The sequence below is a fragment of the Nothobranchius furzeri genome, chromosome 14 (genome assembly GCF_043380555.1).
Source record: "Nothobranchius furzeri strain GRZ-AD chromosome 14, NfurGRZ-RIMD1, whole genome shotgun sequence".
NCBI classification, from domain to species: Eukaryota; Metazoa; Chordata; class Actinopteri; order Cyprinodontiformes; family Nothobranchiidae; genus Nothobranchius; species Nothobranchius furzeri.
In genome coordinates, this window is record NC_091754.1 from 851,221 (window position 1) to 878,197 (window position 26,977).

Consider the following 26,977-nt stretch of genomic DNA (forward strand, 5'->3'; position numbering starts at 1 on the left):
TGTGTGTGTGTGTGTGTGTGTGTGTGTGTGTGTGTGCAGTCTACGGCAGCTTTTCAGAGGAGGAGGTACTTTCGCTGCCTGACAGCTGCAGTAATGCTGAGCAAACTGTGACGCTGAAAAGCTGCTTCCACGACTGCGTAGGTAAAGAGGAAGAGCCACTTGGCAGCATAATCAGACACCAGAGTGACACTTACTGCATTATGATCACAAGGTTGCTGAAGTGGATGTGTGAGAAAGCAGCTGCCTGTTTACACGTCTGACAGATGGAAAACTAAATTAGTATTCTGAAACAATTAAATGAGATTTCATTTGGAATAATTAATCTGGACATTTGCACATGAAATTTCCTTCATTTAAAGCATTTACAGTCTTTGGTGCGTGAGAATAAATTAAGGGTAAAGATGGAGGAAGTCATGCAATCTGTCAAATATTTACATCCTTTGCTTGTCCACCGTGTCCCTTCCATACCCCAGCTCCCTAGGCTCTGGTCCCCTTAGAGCACGAGTAGGCAACCCTGGTCCTAGTGAGCTGCAGTCCTGCTTGTTTTCCAACTGGTTGTTGTTCCTGCTGTTGATTACCTGGGTCAGGTGTGTTCAGCCAGTTAGAAGCTGCAAGTTCACGCATGGCTGGAAAACATGCAGAGCTGTGGCTCTGTAGGACCAGGGTGTACCCCTGCCTTGGACTTTTTTATTCATACCCAGCCACAGTTACGGCACCCCTCTGCCCCAGTCCTTCATTGTTTTTCTCCCTATTCATAAGATTTCTGGTTTGGTTCATGCATTTCCCGTAGACAGTCTTTGTGGTTTAGTTCAATTCGCCTGCTCAGTTGAAGTTTTGTTTTCTATTTATTGTGTTCTGTTCAGGTTTCACTAAGTCATCTATGAGTGTATTCTTTCATCTTTTAGTTATTCTGTTTTATAGTTTTATCTGGTTTTTACAGCCCTCTTGTGTTTTGGTATTTCCTCAGTTTCCCACAGTTCTGTTCTCTTGTCTTTGTGTTTTCTCTCAGTGCCCTGTTAACCAATCCAATCCAATCCAATTTTATTTATATCGCGCATTTAAAAACAGCATGCCAGCTGACCAAAGCACTGCGGAGAGTTAAACCTAAAAAGCCGTTCAAAATACACATACGTACACATTAAACACAGATAACAGCTGTCATAAAATAGAAACACCCAAAAACAATACAAATGTCACTCCTGGTGGTGGGGGGGGGGACTACCAATAGTTTTGAAAGCATAAAGATTCAAAAAGTGATGATATGAAGCTTAAAATGAGACATGATCTCGTTTCAGAAGGCAGACCACCCATGTGTTACAACAGGAAGCAGCGACTGTGGAAACTCAGGTGTCTCACTACAGATGTAACTCTGCAGGTGTTTTGGATTCGTTAGCTGATTAGTGTGACACTTTGAGTTAGAATATTGAATCTTTCATACTATTCTGATGGTCTGAGAGTTTGGATTTGGGGTTTTCATGAGCATCACAACTATAACAGAAAAAGACATTAAATATCTGCTTTTGTACATAATGAGGGTATCTTAAGTAGCTTTAAACAGTTTTTTGCACAATATTCTAAATGTCTGAGTTCCACCTGTGCAAATAGCAGTTATGAGAGGCTAGCCTATGAAATGGGAATCGTTTGTGCAACGTGCAAAATTAAAACACATTTCAAATTATTTTTGTTTTTCAAAAAAAGACAAACGAACTTGATATAACTGCACAGCCCTAGTCTAAAGAGCTTCACCAGAGGTCACTGTCTTGCAAAATATATCCTGAAACATGGGACACATTCAAATGAACCTCCCATGAAGTAATCACCAGATGTACACCTACACCTGCTTAGGGTTTGGAGTCGACCCAAACCAAGATGGCAGCCACAGCGTACTCCAGGCAAGAATACAGATAACGATTTCAACGTGTAAGATTGCACATCATGTTTTCTTTTGGGGATTTGATCAAAACAGCACTTATGCCTTCATTTTTCAACCTTAAATTTAATTAACTTGATGACATTTTAGGGTGAAAACTTCCGCTCCTCTCAAGCAAACTGAACTTATCTAGAAGCATTTTTTCTTTTGCCCTGCCTGTTAAAGACAAATCTACTTTCAGGGTTGGAACAGAGCAGATAGAGAGAATAATAATAATAAACAAAACTGTGAATGTGGAGTTAGAACAGAGGATGTGGAGGAGGAGGAGGAGGTGAGTAATCTTACCATCGTCTCCTGATCCCGAGCCAGCGTCTGCAGGAGAGAACAAACACAGTTATTAACCACGGGCTCCGGCAGCCGTGGACATCAGCTGAATAAGCGTGGCTGCATATGCAAGTGTGTGTCTGGGCCTGTTGGATTACAAACTGACACACAGGTTGTGTACTTGCAGATGAACGAGATGAGATTTCGCCAAAGATGGAGAGCAAAGTAATACTACAAGTCAAATGTGAGATGAAAATGAAGCTGAAAAAAGAAAAGGTGCTCAGACGGAGGATAGATGCACTCCCTGAGCGTTCTCCTTGTTCTGCTGCAGCTGTGGAGGGACCGAGGACACACACTGCTTCTAGTTGCAGATCTGTTTGTGTGTCAGTGAATCCTTTCCCACTGCCTTCTGACTGGATCTATGTGAAGCCCCCTCAAACACACCAAGCCCACTGAGCCGTTCAACAATACAGCTGTGAAAGCGATACTCACGAGCGCTCTGGAGCCCTGTGTAACTCGATCTGCTGAAATGCACAGAGCTAAGAGAGCGAACCCACACGGGCCCTCGGAGGACCGTGAGAGGAAAAGAGGCCGGCTTCGCATGAAGACCCATCTGAGATGGGTTTTTAAGTAAAAGTGCCCAAAGTGGGGTCATCCCGATGCCCCCACACACGTGGAATCTGAGCTGACACCGATATGCGCACGGATCAATAAAATACATTTTTAACAAGCAACATGTCTGCTTCTTGATGATTCTTTGACCATCAGCAGATGGTGGGAAGTGTCTGGGGGGAGAAACTCTTAAAGCAACCAGTTAAGAGTCTGAAGGTAATCGATGAGGTGGAGCCAGCTCCAGAATGATCAGTTCTATTCATTTAGTGATGAAATTCAAATGTTGCTTCATGTCATTTCAACTAAAATATCTCAAAAATGTCTTTGAATTATTAGCATATGGTCAAATTTAGCTGATTTTAATAGCATGCTGGATGAACTGGGTGAGCAGAATCAGGGTATGGAGGAAGGTGGTGGCAAACGCGTGACTGAGGTTTTTAACTCATTCACTGCCAATGACGACTACAGTCATCAGTTGCATTTTTTTACTGTTTGAGCATCGGAACGAGCCCCCGTGCGGAGAAAACAAACATCTCAGCTCTGAAGCCGATCTTCATCCGCATACGTCACACATCACATGATCAGGAAACAGAACATCCATGTGTTAGGAGATCGTTTTGGGCCATTCCAATAAAAAAAAGTGAGTCGCGAACCGGAAAAGCTTCTGCCGATCACAATCCAACAACGGATTCAAAGAACGGATAACGCTCGAAACGCGCGGATTCTTCCTGATGTAAGAGGTGACTCTCCGCTTTGTTTTGGTTGTTTTGCCGTCGACATCATGCTAGCGCGCAACGTTCTGTGACTTAAAAAACAGTAAAAACGGTGAGAAACGCTGGCAGCGAATGAGTCCAATGTGTCTGTTTACATCCACAGGAGCAAGTCACCCCCTACCAGAGTCCACCTCCACTCCCATTTCCTGTTTGAAAAATGCACCACAAGGAGGCATTTCCTGGCAGACCGAGAGGGCCGATCCGCTAACAAATACACACAAAAAGGCTTAGAGCGGCATTGTGACATCATATGGTACCAACTAAAGTCACAGGGTACCTCTTGGCCAATGGCAATGACAAATTTAAATACAAATGTAGCACAGAATTTTTACCTGAAGAGGGCGCAACATTGATAGTTATAGGCAGAATATTACAATTTTAACTGAGATGCACTAAAGTTCCAAATTATTGACCACATATGTCTACAGCATGATTAAACACACTAGTCATTAGCATCATCGTCATGTCACTCATCGTATTTTATCAGCAAACAAAAGTTGAGTTAATGGTGACTTGCTCGTTAAGTTAAAAATACATAATACAGTTTCTCTTCATCTTTTTAGGAGGACTTCCAGTTCTGTTTTAATGATTTAAAAAGAGCTCTATGAACCCTCTCTACAAAAGCTTCCTGTCTTCATCTGTTTCTAAAATCTGCAGACTTTTATTGACCTTAGATCATGTGGGACACTAAATTTGCTGGGTTTTTTGGAAAGACTCAGCTTAAAGGATCAGGCTCGAGTCAGAAGGGCTTCAAGGCAGATCAATAAAAACCTTTAGTATCCGCACAATAGCTGAGGTGTGAGGAGACAAAGACAAAATGGCCGGGAGGGAGTGGGGGCGAGGGTGGACGCGGGTTTACATTTTTACCTCAGTTTCTGCCAAATGAAGGGTCAGAAAGAGGGGACGCCGCACATTATTTAGTCAGTTAGTCACTGCAGGGTGAGTAATGGAGAGGAGAGAGTGCATTAGTGTTTGAATAGAGGTTTTTGTTTGTTTTGTGCTCTTGGGAGCACATATTAACCTTACTGATCTGCTGAGTTTATTCTGCTTTGTACATACCCAGCAAACACACACACACACACACACACACACACACACACACACACACACACACACACACACACACACACACACACACACACACACACACACACACACACAAGATAACACAAAACATGAAATGGGTAGACGCAGGTACAAGAATAATGATTATTTTGGTCAATTTTGAACCGACATCCTTTGTCTTTAAAGGCACACTTGGAAGTTTAGCGTGCTTTTAGCACCCCCTAGTGTCAGTTATTAATTCTCTGCAGTCACACCGAAACTAAAACCTATCTCCTCGCTATGCGTTTGTCTTTTTAACACATTGACCTAACAGCTGAAATACAGGAGCGGTTCATCCCTAAATTAAACAAATCAGCTGTGTTCATCATCTAAAACATGCAATAAATGTGCTGGAACCAGACTGCAGCGCCAGGTATGTCAGCTCCAACAGAGCGGCCCGCCAGTCTGAAGTTGCAAATACGAGTTTCTGGCCACAGGGGGCGCTAGGGGTCTGAGTGGCATTTCATTCACCCGGTAAAGGGTCATTTTAGCGCATACTGGCTCAACAACATTATCTAAAAATGTGAAAAAGTTGCAAAGTATAGCTAACCCACATGTTGGTTTTTTTTACTTCCTGGTAATTACAGTCTAAAAGGGTTCGGAGATCACCCTTTAAAGGCTGCAGTTACCATTTTGTGTAAGCAGGTGACAGAGGTGAGCTGTTTAATGCACCAGATCTCTTAAAGTCAATGTCAAATTTATTTATAAAGCACCTTAAAAACAACAGAGCTGCACCATAACTCTGTACAGCAAAAATAAAACCAAACAATCAGACCAGAACTATAAAATAGCAATAAAACAAACATAAAAGCAAAGGTAAAAAATTAAGAGATATCAATAAAAACAATGTCATTACAAGGACTTAAAGCCCAAGTTCACTGAGAAAATGCCTTTTACTTGTTATTTTTGAAACATGATTGTCACAGGCTAGACGTCTTCTACCCCTATTTCCTGCATCAGCCGCAGATAGGAAATAGTGAAGAAAATGTTTGAATTATGACAATGATGATGATGATGATGATCAGTCACGAACAGAACTTTTGAAATAACAAAGAAACGTATGAATAAATAGATCACGCTTGGTCTTGAGCCCAACTGAAGTGCTGTGGCTGAATTTTAAAAAGTGCAGCACATACAAGAAAACTCTCTAAACTTTGTTATAGCTTGCTCTTCCATTTACAACACTGGAATCCAAGCATGAATGTGCTTTCCTCATAAAATGTTCTCCATCCTTGAAATTATGTTACATCAAAGCCCAACTTCACAGGAACATTTCCAACTCAGCAGGGCACACAGGTTTTTAATCTGGAGACCACAGGGGGCGGAGGATGATGGGTCTCAGAGAGCCTTTAACATCTGACTGACCAAACTGCTTCAAGTATGTTTGACTGAGCCAGGCAGGAAGTGAGAGTTGGGCTCAGTTCACACGGAAAGATAATTATGCAGATTTTTGACCCAATCCTCTCCTTTGACCAAACTCAAGGAAGCACCCAATTGTCGTGATGGCTTTAGAAATAACTTTAGAGATATTCTGCCATGTGTTAAGAAAGGACCTCGGGACACGATCATGAATCAGCAATGTTTCCATTCATTTCAGTTCATTTAATCAATATAGCATCAAGACTCATCCCAAGGCACTTCACTAAGTAAACACTCCAATTGTGCCTACTGATCAGTGCACTGAGATCACTATTCCAACTAGTTATATATTTCCATCCATCCATTTTCATTTGCTTATCCGGAGTCGGATCGCGGGGGCAGCAGCCTAAGTTGAGAGGCTCAGACTTCCCTCCCCCCAGCCACTTGGGTCAACTCTTCCTGGGGAATCCCAAGGAGTTCCCTGGCCAGGTGAGAGACATAGTCCCTCCAGCGTGTCCTGGGTCTCCCTGTAGGCCTCCTCCCAGTTGGACGTGACTGGAAAACCTCACCAGGGAGATGTCCAGGAGGCATCCTGACCAGATGCTCGAGCCATCTCAACTGGCTCCTCTTGATGTGGAGGAGCAGTGAATCTACTCCGAGCCCCTTCCAGATGACTGAATGTTCATGTTCTACCGAGGCCTCTCTTCTTCGTTTGTTAGCTGTTTAGCTAGCTGAGCAAGAATACACAGGAAGTGCCTTCTCACCCTATCTCTAAGAGAGAGCCCACACACTCTGAAGAGAAAACTCATTTGGCCGCTTGTATCCGCAAGCTCGTTCTTTCGGTCACTACCCAAAGCTCATGACCATAGGTGAGGGTAGGAACATAGATCTGCCGGTAAATTGAGAGCTTCACCTTCTGACTCAGCTCTCTCTTCACCACGACAGTTCGGTACAACGCCCCCATCACTGCAGAATCAGTCCCAATCCGCTTCTCGATTTCGCGCTCCAGCTTTCCCTCACTCATGAACAAGACCCCAAGATACTTCAACCCACAGCCCTCTTCTGTCTCTTCTGGTGTGCCCCAGGGCGCTGTCCTTGGGCCCCTCCTTTTCATTACATGCATCCTTCCCCTTGGCAATATCTTCCGCAGATTCAATATTCATTTTCACTGCTTCGCGGATGACACCCAGCTCTATTTGTCCAGTAAGCCAAATCCTGCACTTCCTCCCTCCTCCCTCATCACCTGCCTTCAAGAAATAAAATCCTGGTTCAGTTCGCACTTCCTGAAATTAAATACAGACACAACAGAACTTCTTTTGGCTGGTACCAAGAACACCCTCTCAAAATTTGACTGTTTCTCTCTCACAGCTGATAATGCTTCAGTTTTCCCCTCTCCCCAGGTCGAGAGTCTGGGTGTCATCCTAGACAGCACACTATCCTTCCAATCTCATATCAATAGCATCACACGGTCAGCTTATTTCCATCTTCCTAACATTAACCGTCTTCGCCCCTCCCTTGATGTCCACTCTACTTCTATTCTTGTCCATAGTCTGGTTACATCACGTATTGATTATTGTAACTCTCTTCTCTCAGGCCTCCCTCAGAAAACCCTCCGTAAGCTCCAGTTGGTTCAGAATGCAGCAGCACGCATCATTACTAAAACTCCCATCTCTCATCACATCACCCCCATCCTCAAACAACTCCATTGGCTACCAGTGCACACCAGGATTAACTACAAGATTCTCCTTCTCACCTTCAAGGCCATCCATAACCTCGCCCCTCACTACCTCACAGATCTCGTTCACATTGTCACCTCGTCCCGTTCCCTCAGGTCCTCCTCCTCCATTCATCTCTCTGTGCCTCCTTTCGTCTCAGCACCATGGGGAGTAGAGCCTTCAGCTGCACCGCTCCCAAACTCTGGAACTCCCTTCCCCCTCTCATCAAGAACATTAACTCATTCACAGAATTCAAAAAACAACTCAAAACTCACCTCTTCATAACCACATAACAGCTTTGAATTTTAGAGTGCCTTGTTTGTTCATGTTTACATTCTGTACAGTGTCCTTGAGTGACCAGAAAGGCGCTTTTAAATAAAATGTATTATTATTATTAGCCCTTCCACTTGGGGCAAGACCTCATCCCTGACCCGGAGAAGGAATTCTACCCTTTTCTGAATCAAGTTATTTCCATCCGTTAAACGTTTCACATGCAGGAAAACCCAGCAGATTGAGCTAAAGCTTTCTGTTTCTCGATGCATCCATAGCAGCTGCAGTGAAAGGACTACATGCTTCTCTAAAGAGCTTCCACTGGCTGAAGCCCCCTGTCTACTTCACCATAAGTTAATAAATCCTGGAAGGAATTAAAACACAAAGAAATGTAAATTTGCTGTTTTAGAGCAATACAGTAAAAGTTTGTCACTTTATGTCACAAAACCTTGAAGATTTGTTCTTCCTGGGCTTGTTTTTCTGCAGCAGTGACTAATATTTATTTATTTATTTATTTATTTATATATGAAAGGGTAGTCATGATTATATGCCTCAGCATCTTCACCTAGTTTGAAAATGGCACCTCAGCAGGCTGCTTGTTTACTGTTTAGTGGAACAGCAGACTCCAACGTCTGGTCTCCTGGCCTTGACAGCATGTACCAACTTTTGCGAGCGTCTGCCTGAGGAGAGCTGCTGGGTGACCACATTTCTAGCTCATTAGATGCTTCATTTGCAGATTATCATTAAAACTGGCATTTCGAAACCAAGCAGAACATTACAAATCTCTGAAAACAAGTTGTATAAATGACCTATGGGCTAAACATGAGCCCATTGAAACAAATGTGTCTTTAACGGTTCAAATGATTCAAACAAAGGCATTTCTCCTCCCCCCGAAGCTGGTGTGGTCTTTCTTCTGAAGCCTAGATATTCTGACAAATTACTTCTGTATCGGAGACAAAGCACTGCCATAAAACCCACGCATCCTGTCTGAAAGGATGCACACAATGGTCAGCACAGGGTATGTTTCTTAGGTCATTATTGTTTGTAACAGACTTGGTGGTCTAGTTGTTTGAGTGCTGGGCTAGCTTGTAGTTTTGCGCCGGTTCACCTCCCGTTTTAGCGGCAGCAACTTTTTTTTTGTTCTTTTTTAACTACCCTTGCCAGTATTATGTTTTCAACCTGTTATTAAAAAAATTAAATATAAGGACTAATCTTTTGTTATTTTATCACCTAAATGCTGCTTGGGAATGACCAAATTCAAAGCAGTTTAAAGACACAAAATTGTTTGCAGAAATTAATCAATAAAACTAAAATATTGATAAATAAAATCGGCTTCAGCTGGCTAAAAAAATTACTGCCGGCATCGAGAGTCAAACCAGTGTAGCGACATGAATGGCCTCATATTTGTGACCCAAAGGTGACACTTCCCCAGCTGGGTCAGGCTGTAACTTTTGTTCCACAGATTATCCATCACAGGAGCCGTGCAGTCTGCTAAACATCGTCTTTCATCTGTCTGCTGTTCCGTCCCAAGATGAAGGACGCTTCAAGATTTTAAAATAATAATTTTAATAAACTGTTTTTACTGTTTATTACAGTCATATAAATAATCATCATGGTTCAGTATAAATGTATTTAATTACTGAAATGACTTATTCTTTGGGTTAATAATAATTATTATTTATGATAATCAGTAATGTGTGATCAGTAACCAGAAGGTCAGGGTAAAAGTTAACTTGCTCTCACGTCTTTGCTCCATAACAAAAAGCTTTCTGATGCTGAGAGGGCGTGTTCTGAGGTTTGTTATAACTAAACTCTCCGCAGCTCAAGTTCAGTTCTTGAACCAACCAGAGGACGAGGGACGGCCGCCTGACTCCTCACTAAGCGTTCTGTCACGCCGATAGAATCGCTCCGAATAAACGCACCTGTAACCAGCTGACGCAAAAACTCCTTCAGAGTTATTGATTTTGAGACGCAAATAGTTTCATCAGTCGTTGTGACCCGGAGACATCTCAGGACCGATTTGAGTCGCACTAAGGTCCTTCTACCAACCTCAGGAGGAAACCATCTCCACCTGACATCTCGGATCCACAGAGGGTCTCCTGAACTGGGTGAGGTAGACACTTCCCGACAGATGGCGTCTGATGCTGTTCTCTCTAAGAAACCATAAGTTAGCTGCAAAACAATATTTTTCACCCAGAACGCGTTTCTCTCTCTGAAAGCAATCTTCTGAGATATCACCCACGCCTCCAAACCTCGCATTTCATTTTAGCTTTTCATTCAGACACAGGTAAAGCTTTTAATGCCAAGTTTAATATCAAGCTGTTACAAATTGTCATTTTCAAACTTGTTAGTAATAAATTCTTAACTTTTTAAACCCGACTCTTCTTTGAAATGAAACACAGAATGGTGTATATTTGGTTATTGAATAAGCAAAGATTCCATTAAGTCTTCTGGTTAATAAATACACTTTTGTTATTAATTTAAATATCTTAAATCAAAAAGTAATCTTTGGATTAAATATAGACCGAGCCTGTTGGCGTATGAACTTCTATCGATTATATTAATATCCTAGATGTTTATACATGATAGAAGCTTCATTTGCTAACTTGTTTGATCTTCTTCAGAATCTAACAAAGCTGATAGCAAACAGCGTTAGTTCTAGTATGTAGTTTAACCACGCTAGACCAGCATCAGCACATGGCAAGACAAGACAAAAGGTAGACACAAACAGCTGGACCACCAAGACCAGTGTAACAGTAGACTCACCTAAAGCGCTGTTGTAGGCGCGTTTTATCTTTTTTCGGAGAGAGCGAACTGGCCGTTTCATTTCATAAATTCAGACTGACGAAAAGCACTTTTATTTGAGATGAGACATCTCAATAGTGCCAACGGTAGTATTTATCGTATATTGTGCCTACCTTTACTCTCAAATGTTTCAAATAGCATGATATGGAACCACTAAAATCAATGAATCCCATCATTATAATAATGAAATTGGCCCGCAGGAAACCAACACAAACTAGCAGCTGATCTGTTTGCCTCTGTCATCTAAACCATCTCAAACATATTTTTCTGCCTTTTCCTGCATTGTTGTTGCATTAAGGAACCCAGAGGTCACAGAGATGAGCCCTCCTGAAACTCAACCCTACCTGGGTTTAGTCCTGAAGCTTCCTGACCAGCAGATTAGACAGCCTGACTTCCCTGTTCCCTTTCCAGCTCCTCTGATCCATCCCTAATAAATGACTTTACAGCATCGTGGCATGGTCTTTGTTATGAAACTGAATACTACAACAGCACCGTCCCTCTCAGCTTGTTGATGTGATTCAGCCTCTTTCCGCTCTGTGTCTTTGTTCTGTTTTGTTCCATCTAGCCGAGCTCATCAGTGTCATCTCCAGCAGGAGCAGATGGCTCTTTTCAGCCACAAAGCTTCATTGAACCAACTACTGTGACGGCACATAATAGCAAACACGGCGAGGCAAAAGGCTAAAGAGACAGAAATTTGGAAAAAGTAAATATTGAAACTCCAGCCATCAGATGACTGAGAACATTGACGTCGTAATTTATCAGAAGATGCTGGAGGTGTATTTATCGTAGAGATCCAGATTATTTTCTATCAGATAAGTACATCCAAAGGTGCTTTACAGGGAAAAAAATAAAGCAAAATACTCCTCTTACATGTCACTTAGGATATCTAATAAATAGCTGCAGTAAATTCAAGAATAAAAAGGGAACGTTTTGACCCCCCCCCCCCCCCCCCCCCCCGCACTAAACCAGAGTTCCCTTTAACCATTTTTTATGCTTAACTTTCACCAAGTACAGGACACGGGCGAGCTGACACACATCCATTAAATTGTGCACTCTTCCTGCTAATAAGATTTTGGAACATGGAAGGGACGACAGCAAGACACGGAAGCCGATGAAAGGAGAACAAACGTTCTGTGCCAGAAAACACGGTAAAGCAGCACCGGCCTCCAACACAACCAGGACTAAACTATCCCACAATCAGTGACTTAAATTATATCTTAGATTCAACTGAATACAATTTTAAAGTGCTAAAGAGAACTGAGCTCTACAGAAGCTGCCCACTTTCTACACAAAAGGCTCGAGTTTAACAGTTACATAAGACCGCTCCCACACAAGCAGAGGTGTCTCAGTGACGAAAGCTGAGTTTCCCTGGTCACCAGCAATGGGATAAAATCTTAATTATCATTGTTCTGTTTCATTTGCATAAAAAGAAACACATATTTGCTACTTTTAGACTTGTTTAGCCAGGTTGCACGAAAATTCAGTACCACAATATGGGTGGAACCATGTTTTAAATAACAGCTGTGTCTTTGCCACCCATTCTGTCTTCTGTATTTGCTAACTTTTGCAAAGCTTGCAAAGATGTGATGCAGTAAATGTGTGTGTGTGTGTATATATATATATATATATATATATATATATATATATATATATATATATATATATACTGTAATAAATTGTAGGCCAGAATAACTTAAAAACGAAAGTTCAACAGCTGCCTTATAAACTTGAGTCATGTCAACTTAAATGAACACTTTCTTTCAACTCTTTATGTCAAGTTGTACAAATATCATAAATAATAACTATACTTTGTTTGAATATAATGTTGTGAGCTGAAACAACAAATCTTATTAAATTACAAGGTGGAAAAATAATTTTGGCTTGTTAAACATACACAAAAGTCTACATTATGTTGATTTAAAGGGCTGGGGGTAAACGATTATTTTTAAAACGATTATTCTGACGATTATTTTATCGAATAGTCGACTATTCTAATGACTATTTAGACAATTAATCTAATGATTATTTTTCTATTGCACAGTTTATAAAAACCAATTAATCTCTAATAAATTCCTCAAAAAAATTGATAAATTGTTACTGTAAGAGAATAAACACTACAGGCCTTCCATTTTGTATAACACTGCTTTTATTGTGTTGCGGTTGGTTATGTTCTGGTGGCGTGTAGAAGGTGGGAGTGCAGGCTGCTGCCTGAGAGGTGGTTGGAGACGGAGTGTCTCCATGCTGCTTTGTTTTGGTCACTTATGTGCGTGAGGCGAGTGGTGTTACGACCCTTCCTGGGGAGTTTTAGCCTAGTGAACTAACTAGTTCTAAGTTTGGTCTAGTGGTAAATAATACATTTATTTAGTCTGGCTTGCCAGGCTAGGGGAGTTTGGCTCGTGTGCAAAAAGGAAGGGACAATAACACGGGATTTAAAAGTTAAAATGATGATCAAGTTTATTTACAACTACAAAAAATATAAATCTTTCCATCCACAGGTTGGGAATAATAAAACTAATTCTACCTGTGGGGAATTAAAACAAATAAGTAGGGATGTCCCACTGGGCAAAGATTACAGGGTTCTGGACCAAAATAAGGATCTCCAAAGGTCCAAACTCTAAACTGGGTGGTTAAACCAAACTCAAGGTGATATTTTACATTAAACCGAAAACCCACAACACTCTAAATGTAATAAAAGGGAGATCTGCACCACAAAAACGATGAACTCTAAACCAAAACGTAACAGCTTATCCAAACGCAAGAAGCTGTTAGCGAAGATGCTAACAGTAGCTTTACCAACGTTAAGTTCAAGTTACCAAGTTTAAATAAACCAAAAACACCCAGCAGCAAACAGACCAGCACGGAGGAGAGACTGCTACCACCAAAACAGCTCTCCTCATGTCTGAAAGAAGCTCCTTTATGAAGGGAGAAGCGCTCCCGGTGATTTTCTACATCTGCGGTAGAGACGGAGCAGCGCATCTGACCCCGGAAGTTGTTGTCCGTTGCCGGGAGACGAAGGCGGGCAAAACAAGAAAGGAATCTAGTAGCGGACGGACGTTGTTCCGGGTCTTCGGTATTTGGTGGAGATGTTAGTGAAGGCGGAGAAGAGGGCGAACTAGAGGAAAAACAGGCAGATTCCTCCTCTATTTACAAACTCCTGGGGATGCAACAAGTTGGCGCGGTGCGTCGACTTCCGGATCTGACGTCGACAAATTTTTAGAATCGAGCCGTCGACGTCATCGAGGCTTCGCTACAGCCCTATTGATTTATAAATTTGAGTTAGACGTGTGGTTGTCCATTCAAAGTAAAAGTTTTTGTTAACTAAACAAATGGATGAATTGTTTGAACTTGTGTTATCAAAACTAACACGAAACAAAGCAAAAACTAAAAACAACACAACCACCCACAATAAATGTGCAGAAACACCTCAAATTAGAACAAAATAACTAAGAACAGGACTACCCACAATGCACCTCACCCACCACAGCTTTCACAGTGGGCGGGGTCATTTTTTATCAATAAATTGCAGCTTTAAATTGGCTGAACGCACGAGAATGAAGAAAATGTAATCATCTGTTCAAATGGCAAGCAGTTTTAAGTTTTCATTATCAAAACACTCAAAATTGAGTTTAACAATTAAAACTTATCAGGGAGACTTAGCTGAAATAGGAAACATGAATTGAAAGATTTTTTTGAGGCTGTCTTCTTTTACAATGTATATATATATATATATATATATATATATATATATATATATACATATATATATACTCCTCTAAAATTTCTTGAATCCATTTGAGGGAGATGTTTTAATGTAAAAGCAGAATCATTGTGTTCCAGCATTAGTCAGAGAAATGTTATTTTATCACTAATTCCACTTAAATAGTATTTCACCACAGCATGCATTATTCCTTCCCCACAGACAGCAGGTGTTGTTACTGTGACCTTGTCTGTGTACATCTGAATGCACTCAAACCACTTCTTATGGATTGTCAAACACCCACATCACAACAACGTCCTTGTTCCAATTGTGCAGAAGATTCTCAGAGGCGCTGCTTGTTGCACGAAAGAAAGGAGTCTTTATCTGATTCTTTATCAAACAGCTGAGAAATTCATATCACACACACTCACTTACTTATCACATGTCTTCAATAGGACTTCACGCACCACCAACAAACAAGCAATTTAAAAAGAGGAGCGCTCGTTGTTTCATGTGACTGTGTGTGTGTGTGTGTGTGTGTGTGTGTGTGTGTGTGTGTGTGTGTGTGTGTGTGTGTCCCTGTTCTGGAGCGAACACCACTACTCCAGTATCTCCACACGTTCCCTCCGCTCAACTGGACCCATTCACCGGGACCTTGCCAGCAGCTTTTCAGCGAGGGCGACTGAGTCAGCGGCTGCTCAGCTTGAGCCAACATCATCCTATACCGGCTTAAGAAGTGATTCACAAAAGCCCTAAAAAATTAAATAAAAACCATGAGCATCAGCCTGCCAGTGGAATAAGAACATTATTCATAATATGACTCATTAATTGGTTTATTCGTCAGTGGGCATCGCTGCTTTTGCTCAAGTACAAGCTCATTCCTTTAAAGGTGTCAACTAAGGATTAAGGCATAAGACATGAGAAAGGCATTGAAAAAAACAAACGTTGTGACAAAAACCTGACAAATGAATAGAGTATATGCTGATCTCTTACAGAGAACTTGTGGTTAAAAAGGTTTTCATGACAAAATGAACAATTAACCCTTGGTGAAAGGATTGTGCACAACTGGGAAGGACAAGTAAGAGTTCGATCCAATATTTGTAACAGAAACTCTGCATGAACAAGAATCTGTTACACAATCGAACTGCACATACGTATTTTTCTTAGTTTGATTACCTAATGTCCCACATTTGGGACATTACAGTCGTCCAACTCGCACCATTCAAAACAACTGGTCATCAATCACATTAGAGTTGCAAGATGTTCCGTTTGAGTAGCGACCACCCCACGCGTGCGCAGTAGTCACGTCGCAGGTTGTGCTGCAATGTCAGAGACAAACAAACTCGGCATGTTCTTATCTAATGTTCCTGACATACCGATCCACCAATCACAAACACTCTAACACAGCTTGCAGAAGTAGACCATGAATGGGTTGGTTGCCATATTTCGTAGATTATCTAATTCCATTGGCTGTTTGTTGCATCAATCAATAAAATACTGATGCTGTGATTGGTTTGAGCTGCACACGTGAGAACAGGTGGAGGCATCTATAGGCCTTCACATGTTGGATCGAGTAAGATGTTGATCCAAACTTAATGCTGATGGAGGGTATGATGTGAAATCTCTGTTAGACCAAGTCACATTCTGAGGAATAATATATAATGTTTGATTGTAGACGTAAGTCTTGTTGGGGCCAGACAACTTTAATTGGACCTGTGTGGATGTAAAGTGTCCATTTTGTGTTTCAGATGGCTCTAATCTGTCATTATTTTGCATGTCTACTTTTACCATGATGCACCAAACCCTGATTTGACCCAGAAGAATGTAATTTGCTGACTGAGGTGTGTACAGTAAAACACCAGATGGTGGGAGGGAAGCCTAACCTTACGTATCTCAGGATAAGGAAACCATCACTATGAATATTGTGCCTAAATCAGACCATCAGATCCATAACATTTGACTCAAATAGACTGGATGTGGATAAAACACGAGTTCCCAGACTCTAATTGTTGATAAAAACCAGGAAGTGTGATCAGAAATAGCTCCACATTCTTCATGCAGCACTACTTCTCCTCACAACAGGGCTAATGGAGTGCCTGACCTTTTCTAACTGATGACACCCACTCAGCAGCTTAAACACCTAACTACATCAGCGACCGGTAATCCCAATTATAGGTGATAAATATAAAATGTTGGCTTTTTCCTTGCAGCAAGTGGAAAGACGAAAACATTAGGTGATGGCATCAATAAAATGGGCACATAAAAGCACAATGAATACTCCAAAAGGTTGTTAAACACAATTAGGATTTCCTTCATTAACAAGGAGCCCCACAGCCACTGAGAATATTGACTTTACATAGTTATTTCTTTCCCTCTATAAATGTTTATTATGTTTATGATTATTTATTTAGCAGACGCTTTTATCCAAAGCGACTTACAATTTAGAACCTATAGGGCATGTTGTGATCTGTGGGGGAAACCGGAGCATCCGGAGGAAACCCACGCATGCATGGGGAGAACACGCAACTCCACGCAGAAAGGCCGCAGCCGAGTTTCGAACCTGCAACCTTCGTGCTGCGAGGCAGCAGTGCTAACCACTGCGCCACCATAAAGAATGAACAAAACGCCATTACATGAATCAATGCACAGCATTCAGGATGGACATGACAGTCTGCATCTGCAGAAAATGTTCATGTTAACAACTACTGTAATAACGGTATGTGCTTTTGTGAAATCTCAGTATTATTTTGCTTTATTGATGAAACAGGAAATTCACTACACTTTTCACATGATATCCTTCAATTTCAAGCTTTACTGAGCAAATGTTTTCATGCAAATGTTGCATTACCCCTCCATGATTTCCTAAAAAATGTTTAAATTCCGCATCATGTCACAACCATTTAAGGTGAAGTCGCTGTCCTGTTTAAGAAGCTCCCTTTGCCTTTTGCGTTGTCTGATGACATCAGGGTATGATTACTGAGAGGATTCTTCATGTTTTCTTTGAAAATACTTTCCTTTCCTATGGGGTGCCATTTGTAAAGGCAAACAGTCATAATCTAACAGCAATATTTTCAGCATTTTAAATAATTAGTTTGTAAAATAAATATTGAATTACCAATTAGCGGAAGTTGGTTACCAAAATAAAAGCTGGACCTCGCTAACCTCTTTATAAACTCTTGCTCCGAACCAGAACTTGTTTTATCTCCGGTTCTGTTCTTCTTCAGCCGACACGTCGGACATGTTCAGAAGAATAAAACCGGAGATAAAACAAGTTCTGGTTCGGAGCAAGAGTTTATAAAGAGGTTAGCGAGATCCAGCTTTTATTCTGGTAACCAACTTCCGCTTATTGGCAAGCAAATTTGCATATTAGCTAAATGTTTAAGTGTCAGCTAAATATTTATCTTCCACGATGTTATTTAGCTCCACAATATATTTTATATTTTTGGGTCAGACTTAAATATTTATTTCCCAAATACTGATTTTTCTAACTAAATGTTTAGCTTCAAAATAAATATTTAGCTGGGATCTAAATATTTATTTTGAAAAATAAATATTTAATTTACAAATTAAATACTTAGTTCCAAAATAAATATTTAATTAGTAAATTAAATATTTAGTTAGTGAATAAAATATTTATTTTACAAACTAAATATTCAGATCAGACCTAAATATTTAGTTTGCAAAAGAAATATTTAACTACAAATTAAATATTTAGCTTGCTAAAAAAACATTTATTTGGAAACTTTAACATTTATAAATGTATGAATAACATGATGAAAATATGACTTCGAAAAAGTGAACTCCCAATTTTTTCTCTTATGATATGCTAAATAACCAAAAGTATTGCTGTTAGATTATGACTGTTTGACTTTATAAATGGCACCCCATACTTTCCTTTAGATGAGCAGCTTGTAATAAACTGTTGAAGTTTAATTTGCCTGGCACCTGTACATTTTTCTTGTGTAGCTTTGTAATTTCATTGTATCAAAGCGTCGCTCCACAAGCACTGAATCCTGGCACTTGGAAGCGTAATTATATTCTAGAGAGTTTAACGTGCACGCCTGAATATCGTGCAGTGAAATTGGATTGGGTTTTCATACTCTGAAACTTAGCTCTGCATATGCAATTAAATGCTTTCATGCAGATGTAGGAGGAACGTTACATCCCTACTTTAATATTTTCTGTCCAAACATGTTTGTCCGTGCATCTGTTCTGCTTCCTGCTGAAGTAAGCTGGTATGAGATGTTGTAGAGATCCGAAAATACGTACCGACAGGACAGAGTCCTTCTGCCATAATCAGGACTTCAGACTGCTGCTTGCAGGAGTCTCTTCGAAGGAAACACTCGTTCTGGTAGTTCTTGTTGTTGGAGCCACACACGGGGACGTAGTTAGTGTTGCACTGCCAAAACGAGGAGAGAGATGAGGAAGATAAATTATGTCGATACGCAAAAAAGAAAGCATGTTTCTAAAAATAAAGCTCATCAAGATTCACGTATGAGCAGATGATTTCCTAGCTTAAAAAATGTTCAACCTCAAGAAAATGGTGAGCATTCAGACAATAACAACAGGTGCTTCCATGCTTCATGAACACTGAAAATAATTTAAAGCAAAAATAAATAAATAAATAAAAATCTGCAGCACTGGTGACAGTTTTAGAGCAACACAAACATTTCAAAGCAAAGCACAAGAATTATTATGAAGGACTCAACCGGGAAAACGTTTTTAATTATCAAATGGTTGTTTGTGGTTGTGGACCAATAACTGATCAATGCCTGCAGGACAGACTGAAACATCAAGGAAGTCAATAAAAGACAAACCAACCTGATAAATGTATGAAAATGATCCACCCAAGGCCACAAATACTGACATCAGTAGCTGTTATAGTCCAGAATGCTATTTTATCTGACATTTCAATAGAAATGTTTTGACAAAACAGAATATTATTGTTATTGTGATATATATTAGACTTATTTTATTAATTGTCATATTTAGAAAAGTAGCTTTTCTCTGCCGTTGATCTCGTGTTGCTCCACTGGAGCAGTGGGAGGTTAAGTGACTTGCTCAAGGGCACTCAGGAAAATAGCTGTTAAGGTACAGAGGAACATTACTCATTCATATCCCCACACGGTTTGTTGGCAACGGAGCAAGTCTGGATTTTTCAGATGACTGATGGCACTAGAGGGCTGAGTCCCAGGGTTCTTTTTTAGGGTTTGGGTGGGGGTGACACAGAAGAGATATTCATTTGATTTCATATTGATTTTCCACAGCGACGCTGCTAGAATAACAAATGTGATTATTCAGTTGAAAAATGTTCCCTGGGATGAGGCGGTGGCTGTGAGAGGCTGCAGAAAATTGTTGCTCCGCAGACAGAGCACATAACCCGATTACATTTAGAAGTGCTGATAATTTGGTAATGTGGGAAAATGTGTTCCAGCCAGCTGTAACATCACCGGGGCAAGGACTGTCCTCACAGGGGTGAGGCAAAGGCCCGGCTAATGGACTGACCAGCAAATCCTTCTCCCTGAGACGTCCTCTGCCTTCTAGAGAAGAGGCTTCGTGTTTGTTTCATCTTTTATTTAGTTGTAATGCAGATAATATTTCAGACTTTGATTTTTATGGGAGTTCTGTGTTTTCATTAGTAAACAAAAGTGAAAGTTTTACAAAGAACCAGTAGGAAGCCCAGATTCATCAACAGGCAACATGTCCTTTACAAGAGCAATGAAGTTTTTGTCTTACTCAAAACCGCATCTCATCCTGGGCTGTCAGTCATATTATCTGCCTGATTTTAAATGATTAAGATAACGATGAATTAATAAAATAATGCTTCCTTTTCTGAAAAAAATACCCACCCATGTTTATGTCAATTTAAAATGTTGATGTGCAACACATGTATCAAGAAAAATGAATGTCTCCCAAGAGTTTGTGTGTAGTTCTTGGGGAAACCAAAAGAAAAAGAAAAACAGACAAATGAAATTATTAAATAAGTATGACGACAAATAATGTTTCACATTCACCGGTGCCACAAAATTGGTCCTTGTTTGGATCCATCCATCCATTGTCTGAACCCGCTTTGCCCACGTAGGGTCGCCGGTGTGTGTGTGTGTGTGTGTGTGGGGGGGGGGGGGGGGGGGGGGGGGCTGGTGCCAATCTCCAGCAGTCAGTGGGCAATCAGGCGGGGTACACCCTGGACAGAGAGCCAGTCCATCGCAGGGCAACACAGAGACACACAGGACAAACAACCATGCACACACACACACACACACACACACACACACCTAAGGACAATTTAGAGCAGGGGTGTCAAACTCAAACTCACACGGGGCCGAAATGAAACTCTGGGACGGAGTCGAGGGCCAAACTTAATGTTTTTGAAAAAGTGTCGGCAAATTTGCACATTTTCTTTATCAACATAAATGCAATTTAGAACCTTTAAATTTGGAAACAAACTTATTTCTGCATTAACACTGAATGTGGAATAACCAAATTACACACGAGCAAGTCAGTTTGAAATAAAAGGCATCAGTGGTATTCATTACATATATATATATATATATATATATATATATATATATATATATATATATATATATATATATATATATATATATATAATCAGCATTTTTAAAATCTTTTAAATCTTTACATCTTTTCTCACGGGCCAACAACAAAATAAAAATATCATTTTATCTTAAATGAAAATGCAACATCTCACCTGTTAACTTTCATGTTTTGGAGCAGAAAAAGAGCATCAAACCAACATATTTAAAGCTCAGTTTGCTCCACTGGTTTACTGTGATGCTCACCTGTTCCAGCCAGATACCTGCATCATGGGGTTGACCTGAGCTGAGGAGGAGACTCCTGTTGTTTTGTTCATCTTCATCATAATAATGACAACATTAGATGACAACAGGTGCTCACATAGGTTTGTGCTGATGAACATGTCTGAGCAGCTTGACCATGTTGTTGTGTGTCGGGGAGGAAACACGACAGCAACGACAGAGTCGTGCTGGTTTGAGCGTGTCGCTGGAGTTATATCAGCTCTGTCTGGACGTTAGTTTGAAAACTTTCTCTTTCAGTCGTGAACACATTACTGAGCGGCTAGAATCTCCGTTTCTGGGCTTCAACGTCAGAAAACAGCTGAGTGAACTCGGAGCTGAGTGAGAGTGTTTGGTTTGTCCGAGACAGCGGAGCTGCACACCGGCAGCAGGCGCTGGAAAAACACAAAGGAGGGGGCGCGTTGGCTCTGCGCTGACGCCGCAAAGCATCATGGGAGTTGAAGTCTTTGCGGTAAAATCGGCCAGTGGGCCAGTTTTAATATATTTTTGATATTTATCTCGCGGGCCACATAAAAATGCTCCGCGGGCCGCATCTGGCCCGCGGGCCTTGAGTCTGACATATGTGATTTAGACAGACCAATCAACCTAACAGTCATGTTTTTGGACTGTGGGAGGAAGCCGGAGTACCCGGAGAGAACCCACGCATGCACAGGGAGAACATGCTAACTCCATGCAGAAAGACCCCATCCACCATGTGCGATTATGTTTTTTATGCATCAAATTCAGAACCCATAAAACGATTGTGCATGGGATAGAACACCTGCATACTGATACTACCTGTGTTTTTCACAGAAAGTGTTGACATATGACTCTGTTGGTGGTGGTCAGAGGGGCCGATGGCACTAAATGGCAGCCTGTCAGACCGCCCCAGGGCGGCTGTGGCAACAAAGTAGCTTACCATCACTGACAGTGTGTGAATGTGAGCGTGCATGAAAGCATCATTGAGTGTCCTAAAAAGCGCCATATAAGTTCAATGTATTATTATTATTATTATCCACCTTATCTTAGCACATGTTTTCTATAAGAACATCCATCCATTGTCTGAACCCGCTTGTCCATGCAGGGTCGCGGGGGGCTGGTGCCCATCTCCAGCAGTCAGTGGGCAATCAGGCGGGGTACACCCTGGACAGAGAGCCAGTCCATCGCAGGGCAACACAGAGACACACAGGACAAACAACCATGCACACACACACACACACACCTAGGGACAATGTAGACAGACCAATCAACCTAACAGTCATGTTTTTGGACTGTGGGAGGAAGCCGGAGAACCCGCAGAGAACCCACACATGCACAGGGAGAACATGCAAACTCCATGCAGAAAGATCCCAGGCCGGGGAGCGAACCCAGGACCTTCTTGCTGCAAGGCAACAGCTCTAACCACTGCGCCACCGCGCAGCCCTCCATGTTTGGAAATTAATGTTGGAAACTGATCAGCCAGCTTCATTACATTTTAGATTTTCACATGACTTTGTTCTTCATCCTTTAAGACCTGCAGATCACATTTTTCTCCTGGGTGACCTTAGACGCGGTTGTGTCCATCGTTTACTTTCCGCTGCCTGATCAGACATGACAGCTAATGGCTCGAACCTGCAGCAAGCCATAAAAGTCTTTATTCCAGCACGTAATTAGTGGTATTTGCTTACGTGCATCTGATACTGAGCAACTTGCACTTGTGCTGCACAGCATTGGTGCATTTGCTTGATGGTTCAATAAACATCTTCTTAGCTAAAAATAAATATTCAATGAAGAACTTGCATCACCCCAAACAATGTGTTGTCCCTTGAGTAGTTCTTGTCCAGTATGCATGATCGAAAAGTGCTTAAAACATCTAAACAAACGTAACATTTTAAGCACAGCTAGCTAGCATTTGCTGCACAGATTAAATAAAACAAAACAAGAATACTGTACAGACTATAGTTTCATTTCAGGAACCCAGAAGCTAAATAAAGATCAAATGTGAATAACCTACTGTTTTAACAAGCTAAAGGGAATAAAAGATAGCAGAAGACAGTAGCAAGAGGAGGAGTATGGGAGGGAAAAGAAAAGTGCACGCTGGCTCCTGATCAAAGGAATCGGGATGCTGGAACGAAGAGAGGCCGCAGGAAAGACGAGAGAGGCAAAAACGATGAGTGAAATTGGGTTAACGGGAGGAATAGGTCAGTGGAAATTAATAAGGCCAAGAGAGGAAAGTATTGAGGGGTGGCAGGAGTGAAAGAGAGAATTCAAATGCATACAGAAAGAAAAACAAAGCTCTGGATGAATAAAGTTGGCACGATTTTGTAAAAAGAGCCACATTGCCTGAAGAAATGGGAAAAAGTAACATCGCCAAATACAAGAAAAACAAAAAAGGAAAATGGGACACAGACGGGGGAGGGGGAAGATAGAAAATCCCCTTAAAGAACTGTGGGAGATTGGGAAAATGGCAACTCTACAAAGGTGCTTGGAATAGCTTCCTGCAGGGCTTGTAATTTTTGGGGTTTACTTTTAAAAGCCATCCTCTAGCATCCCACTCTTCTTCCCTGACACTCCTCCCTCTCTTCCTCTCTCTTCCCCCCCACCCCCCCACCCCACCCCATACATCCATCTGGCCTGGGCTGTCCTTAACCTGGGGACTCTCACATTTTGCCAGGCATGATGCAACAGAAGGCAAAGCTGGCCAGCAGAACCCTGCGGGTGTCTTTTGAGAGTGCCTTCATTTCTGTGAAAACTCCACCAACCCATCACCACACCTCCCTCACTATCTGGCTCTCACCACCACAGACAGGGGAGGACTGGTGACCGGCAGCGGGGGGTGAGTGAGGGAGGGCACAGATTTACCCTCCTGTGCGTGGGCTCAGAGGATTGTCTCCACTATCTTTCAGCACACTGGTTGCAACTTTTTCTGTAACGTTTTGAAGACAGCCGCCGAAATAGCGTGCTGGATAAAAGAGATAGAAAGGATGTGGAAGACTAAACTTCTTCTCTATTGAGCTCCTCCACCATTCTTGAACCAAATGTTTGTACCTCACTGCCGTCTTTGGGAATTTTGGTTGACGTGACAGCCGGGACGGGCGCGACCCGAGAGAACAGACTTCTTCCTGACTCTTGTTTCTTTGTGCAGCTCGTCTTCAGACAGCACATGACCATAATAAATACAACAAAAGGAGTTCTTGTCAGGGCCCGTGTCAGGGCCCGGCAGCATTCATCCCTTCGTTTCTTGATGAGTAGCAGCAAGTGATGTTGGCAGTCAGGAGAAATCAGCTGTGTCAGCTGTTGTGCACTACTGTAAGTCAGACAAGATGACAGTCAGCTGGATGGAAATGAAACAGACAGAGGTGTCAGGAAAATCTGAGAGGTGGGTTCTGAGCAAGAGGTTGAACAGGAGGCTCTGAAAAGACATTATGATAATGAGAAGCGGTGAATATGACTAAAGGTGAAAAAGAAACATGGTGCCCCGACAGTTCTCTGCAGACAGCAAAGGTGGGGCTAGTGGCCAGGGCCATACGGCGCAGCCTTATGCGCCCGCTGGCTCAGCCTTTTGCAAAAGTCCAAGACTTCTCCCATGAATCTGAGCTCTGACAAGAGCTGGACAGTTGGGTGCATTGCTGTCAAGAGTACAACAAGAAAGGAAGTGCAAATGGGTTCAAGATTTGCATGTTTTTTCTGATGCACTTAAACATTTTTGGTTAAAGAGAGTCTTGTGAGTTGTTTCAAGAAGTTAGCTGGAGGAGAGGGCGGCAGAAACTGACAGGATTTAGAGTCTTGCTCGTTATTCATGATATTCAGACGTCTCGCCTCTGATTTGATAATAGCAATGCAACTTCCTTCATTTGCTCTGTAATGTTTTATCTCCACAAATAACAAGCCCGTAAGAGTTCTGTCATTATGGAGTTGCTAATGCTAACTGTTAGCTTCCACTAGTCGAGATGAGCTCTACTCTCTCCTGGACACTGAACTAACAAAAAGCCTTGTCCGTTGTTAGCCTATATGGGTGAGTCCATGAATACAACTTTTCAGTGTGACATAGATCTGACTGGCTTTCGTAATACAAGAGTTTCCTCGTCTGTTTTCCATCGGCGGCTGATGTAGGAGATAGGGGTAGAAGACCTTGTTCATGCTCTGCAGGCATGTGAAACTCAGGGGGTGTTCCTCAATGTCAAGAAACCTTTCCTTGATCTCGTGGTCCCGCCCCGATTGACTAGGAGATACATGATCAGAAACCGCCAAGGTACTTCTGCTTGAGGACATAGATATCAGCCAGAGGAGAGAGTGGCAGAACAAAGCAGGATTTGGAGTCTCCATCATGTACTTTGGGCCGCGTAGCCGGGGTAGAGTCGCAGGGGCAGTAGCCTCAGCAGGGAGGCCCAGACTTCCCTCTCCCCAGCCACTTGGGTCGGCTCCTCCGGGGGAATCCTAAAGCATTCCCTGGCCAGCCGAGACACACGAGGTGTTTCTCAAAGCCAAACAATCTTGCCTTGAAGTCTTGGCCCCGCCCCGATTGACTAGGAGATACATGACCAGGAACCGCCAACCGTGTTCCAGTGTTCATGTTCTACAGAGGCATCTCTTCTCCGTTTGTTAGTCGTTTGGCTAGCTGAGCCACAGGAGGTGCGTTGTAGCCTGGCCTTGGTGAGAAAATTCCCAGAATACAGCGCAGTATTTTCAAAAAGATGGTGGATCAGGGGCCGTCAGCTACTTTGGGGGCAAATTTCTAGTTTTAATGAAAGTCAACTAATTGTAGCTATCGGGCTGGTATCTAAAATGCTTTTTTAGATCCAAAGAAGTTATCTATGGATGGTTAGTTGCTTAGTAGTTGCAGCTTCAGAGGCTAGCAGGTAGTAACTCACTTACATATTTAATTTAACCAAAATATACACAATTAAAAAAGTAAAAGGCTCTTTACATATCTATAATGAAGCATACGTATAAAAACATAACGACACCGCACGTGTTACGTGAGGTGAGTTGACCGCCGCGGAAGCCCCGGTCACGTGATGCAAGTCTCTTCCATTTAACCCTTTTCTCTGACCAAGAAAGAACAGCATCCTCGTAAGCCGGGCGCAAGAAACATCCCGGGTGACAAACCTCGTGTTTGTTAGGGTTAGAAGTCTGTTTTACACAGAACAAAAGTATATTTCCAGAGTCCTGATTTGGTTAGAATTATTTGGATCTGTTCAAAATCAAGGGTTTGGTGCAGATTCAAGTCATAATTCGGGTCTTATGAATGGTTTTTGTCACCTTTTGTTCTAAAGACAAAACAGTTTGGCAATGGAAATTCCTGTTTTCTTTATTTAAGCACTTATTAACACAAATATTTTTCTGTAACTTGGAAGGACAGGAGATTGGACATAATAAAGAAAAATGGCATTTATACACTTGATTATCATTTTTCATGGTTTAGATTTATTCTTGCACATGGTTCTCCTGCAACATGCACATACTTTTGCATCTCCTTCTGCTTTTCTAGCTTCCTAAAGCCTCCTGCAGGGGCTGCTGTGGATCTGCCTACCCTCAGCTCTCCTCATCCAGGTTCCAAATGCTCAGATTTGGGATGGCAGCCAGAACCTGTTGTCTCCCTGCCCGCCTAAGATCCTGCACACACAAACACGGGCAAAACTACAGATGCATCC

The 26,977-nt window shown here is 41.8% G+C and overlaps 1 protein-coding gene across 1 annotated transcript in view; it reads right to left on the reverse strand.

Moving 5' to 3' along the window:
- tmeff2a (transmembrane protein with EGF-like and two follistatin-like domains 2a) overlaps nt 1-26,977 on the reverse strand; it is a 184,478-nt gene that overhangs the window by 97,360 nt on the left and 60,141 nt on the right. Inside the window, exons 3-4 of the mRNA XM_015965494.3 lie at nt 18,799-18,928; nt 2,216-2,242 (exon numbers count right to left, since the gene is read on the reverse strand). Of these exons, the coding sequence (XP_015820980.1) occupies nt 2,216-2,242; nt 18,799-18,928 (157 nt within the window). The remainder of the gene's footprint in view (nt 1-2,215; nt 2,243-18,798; nt 18,929-26,977) is intronic.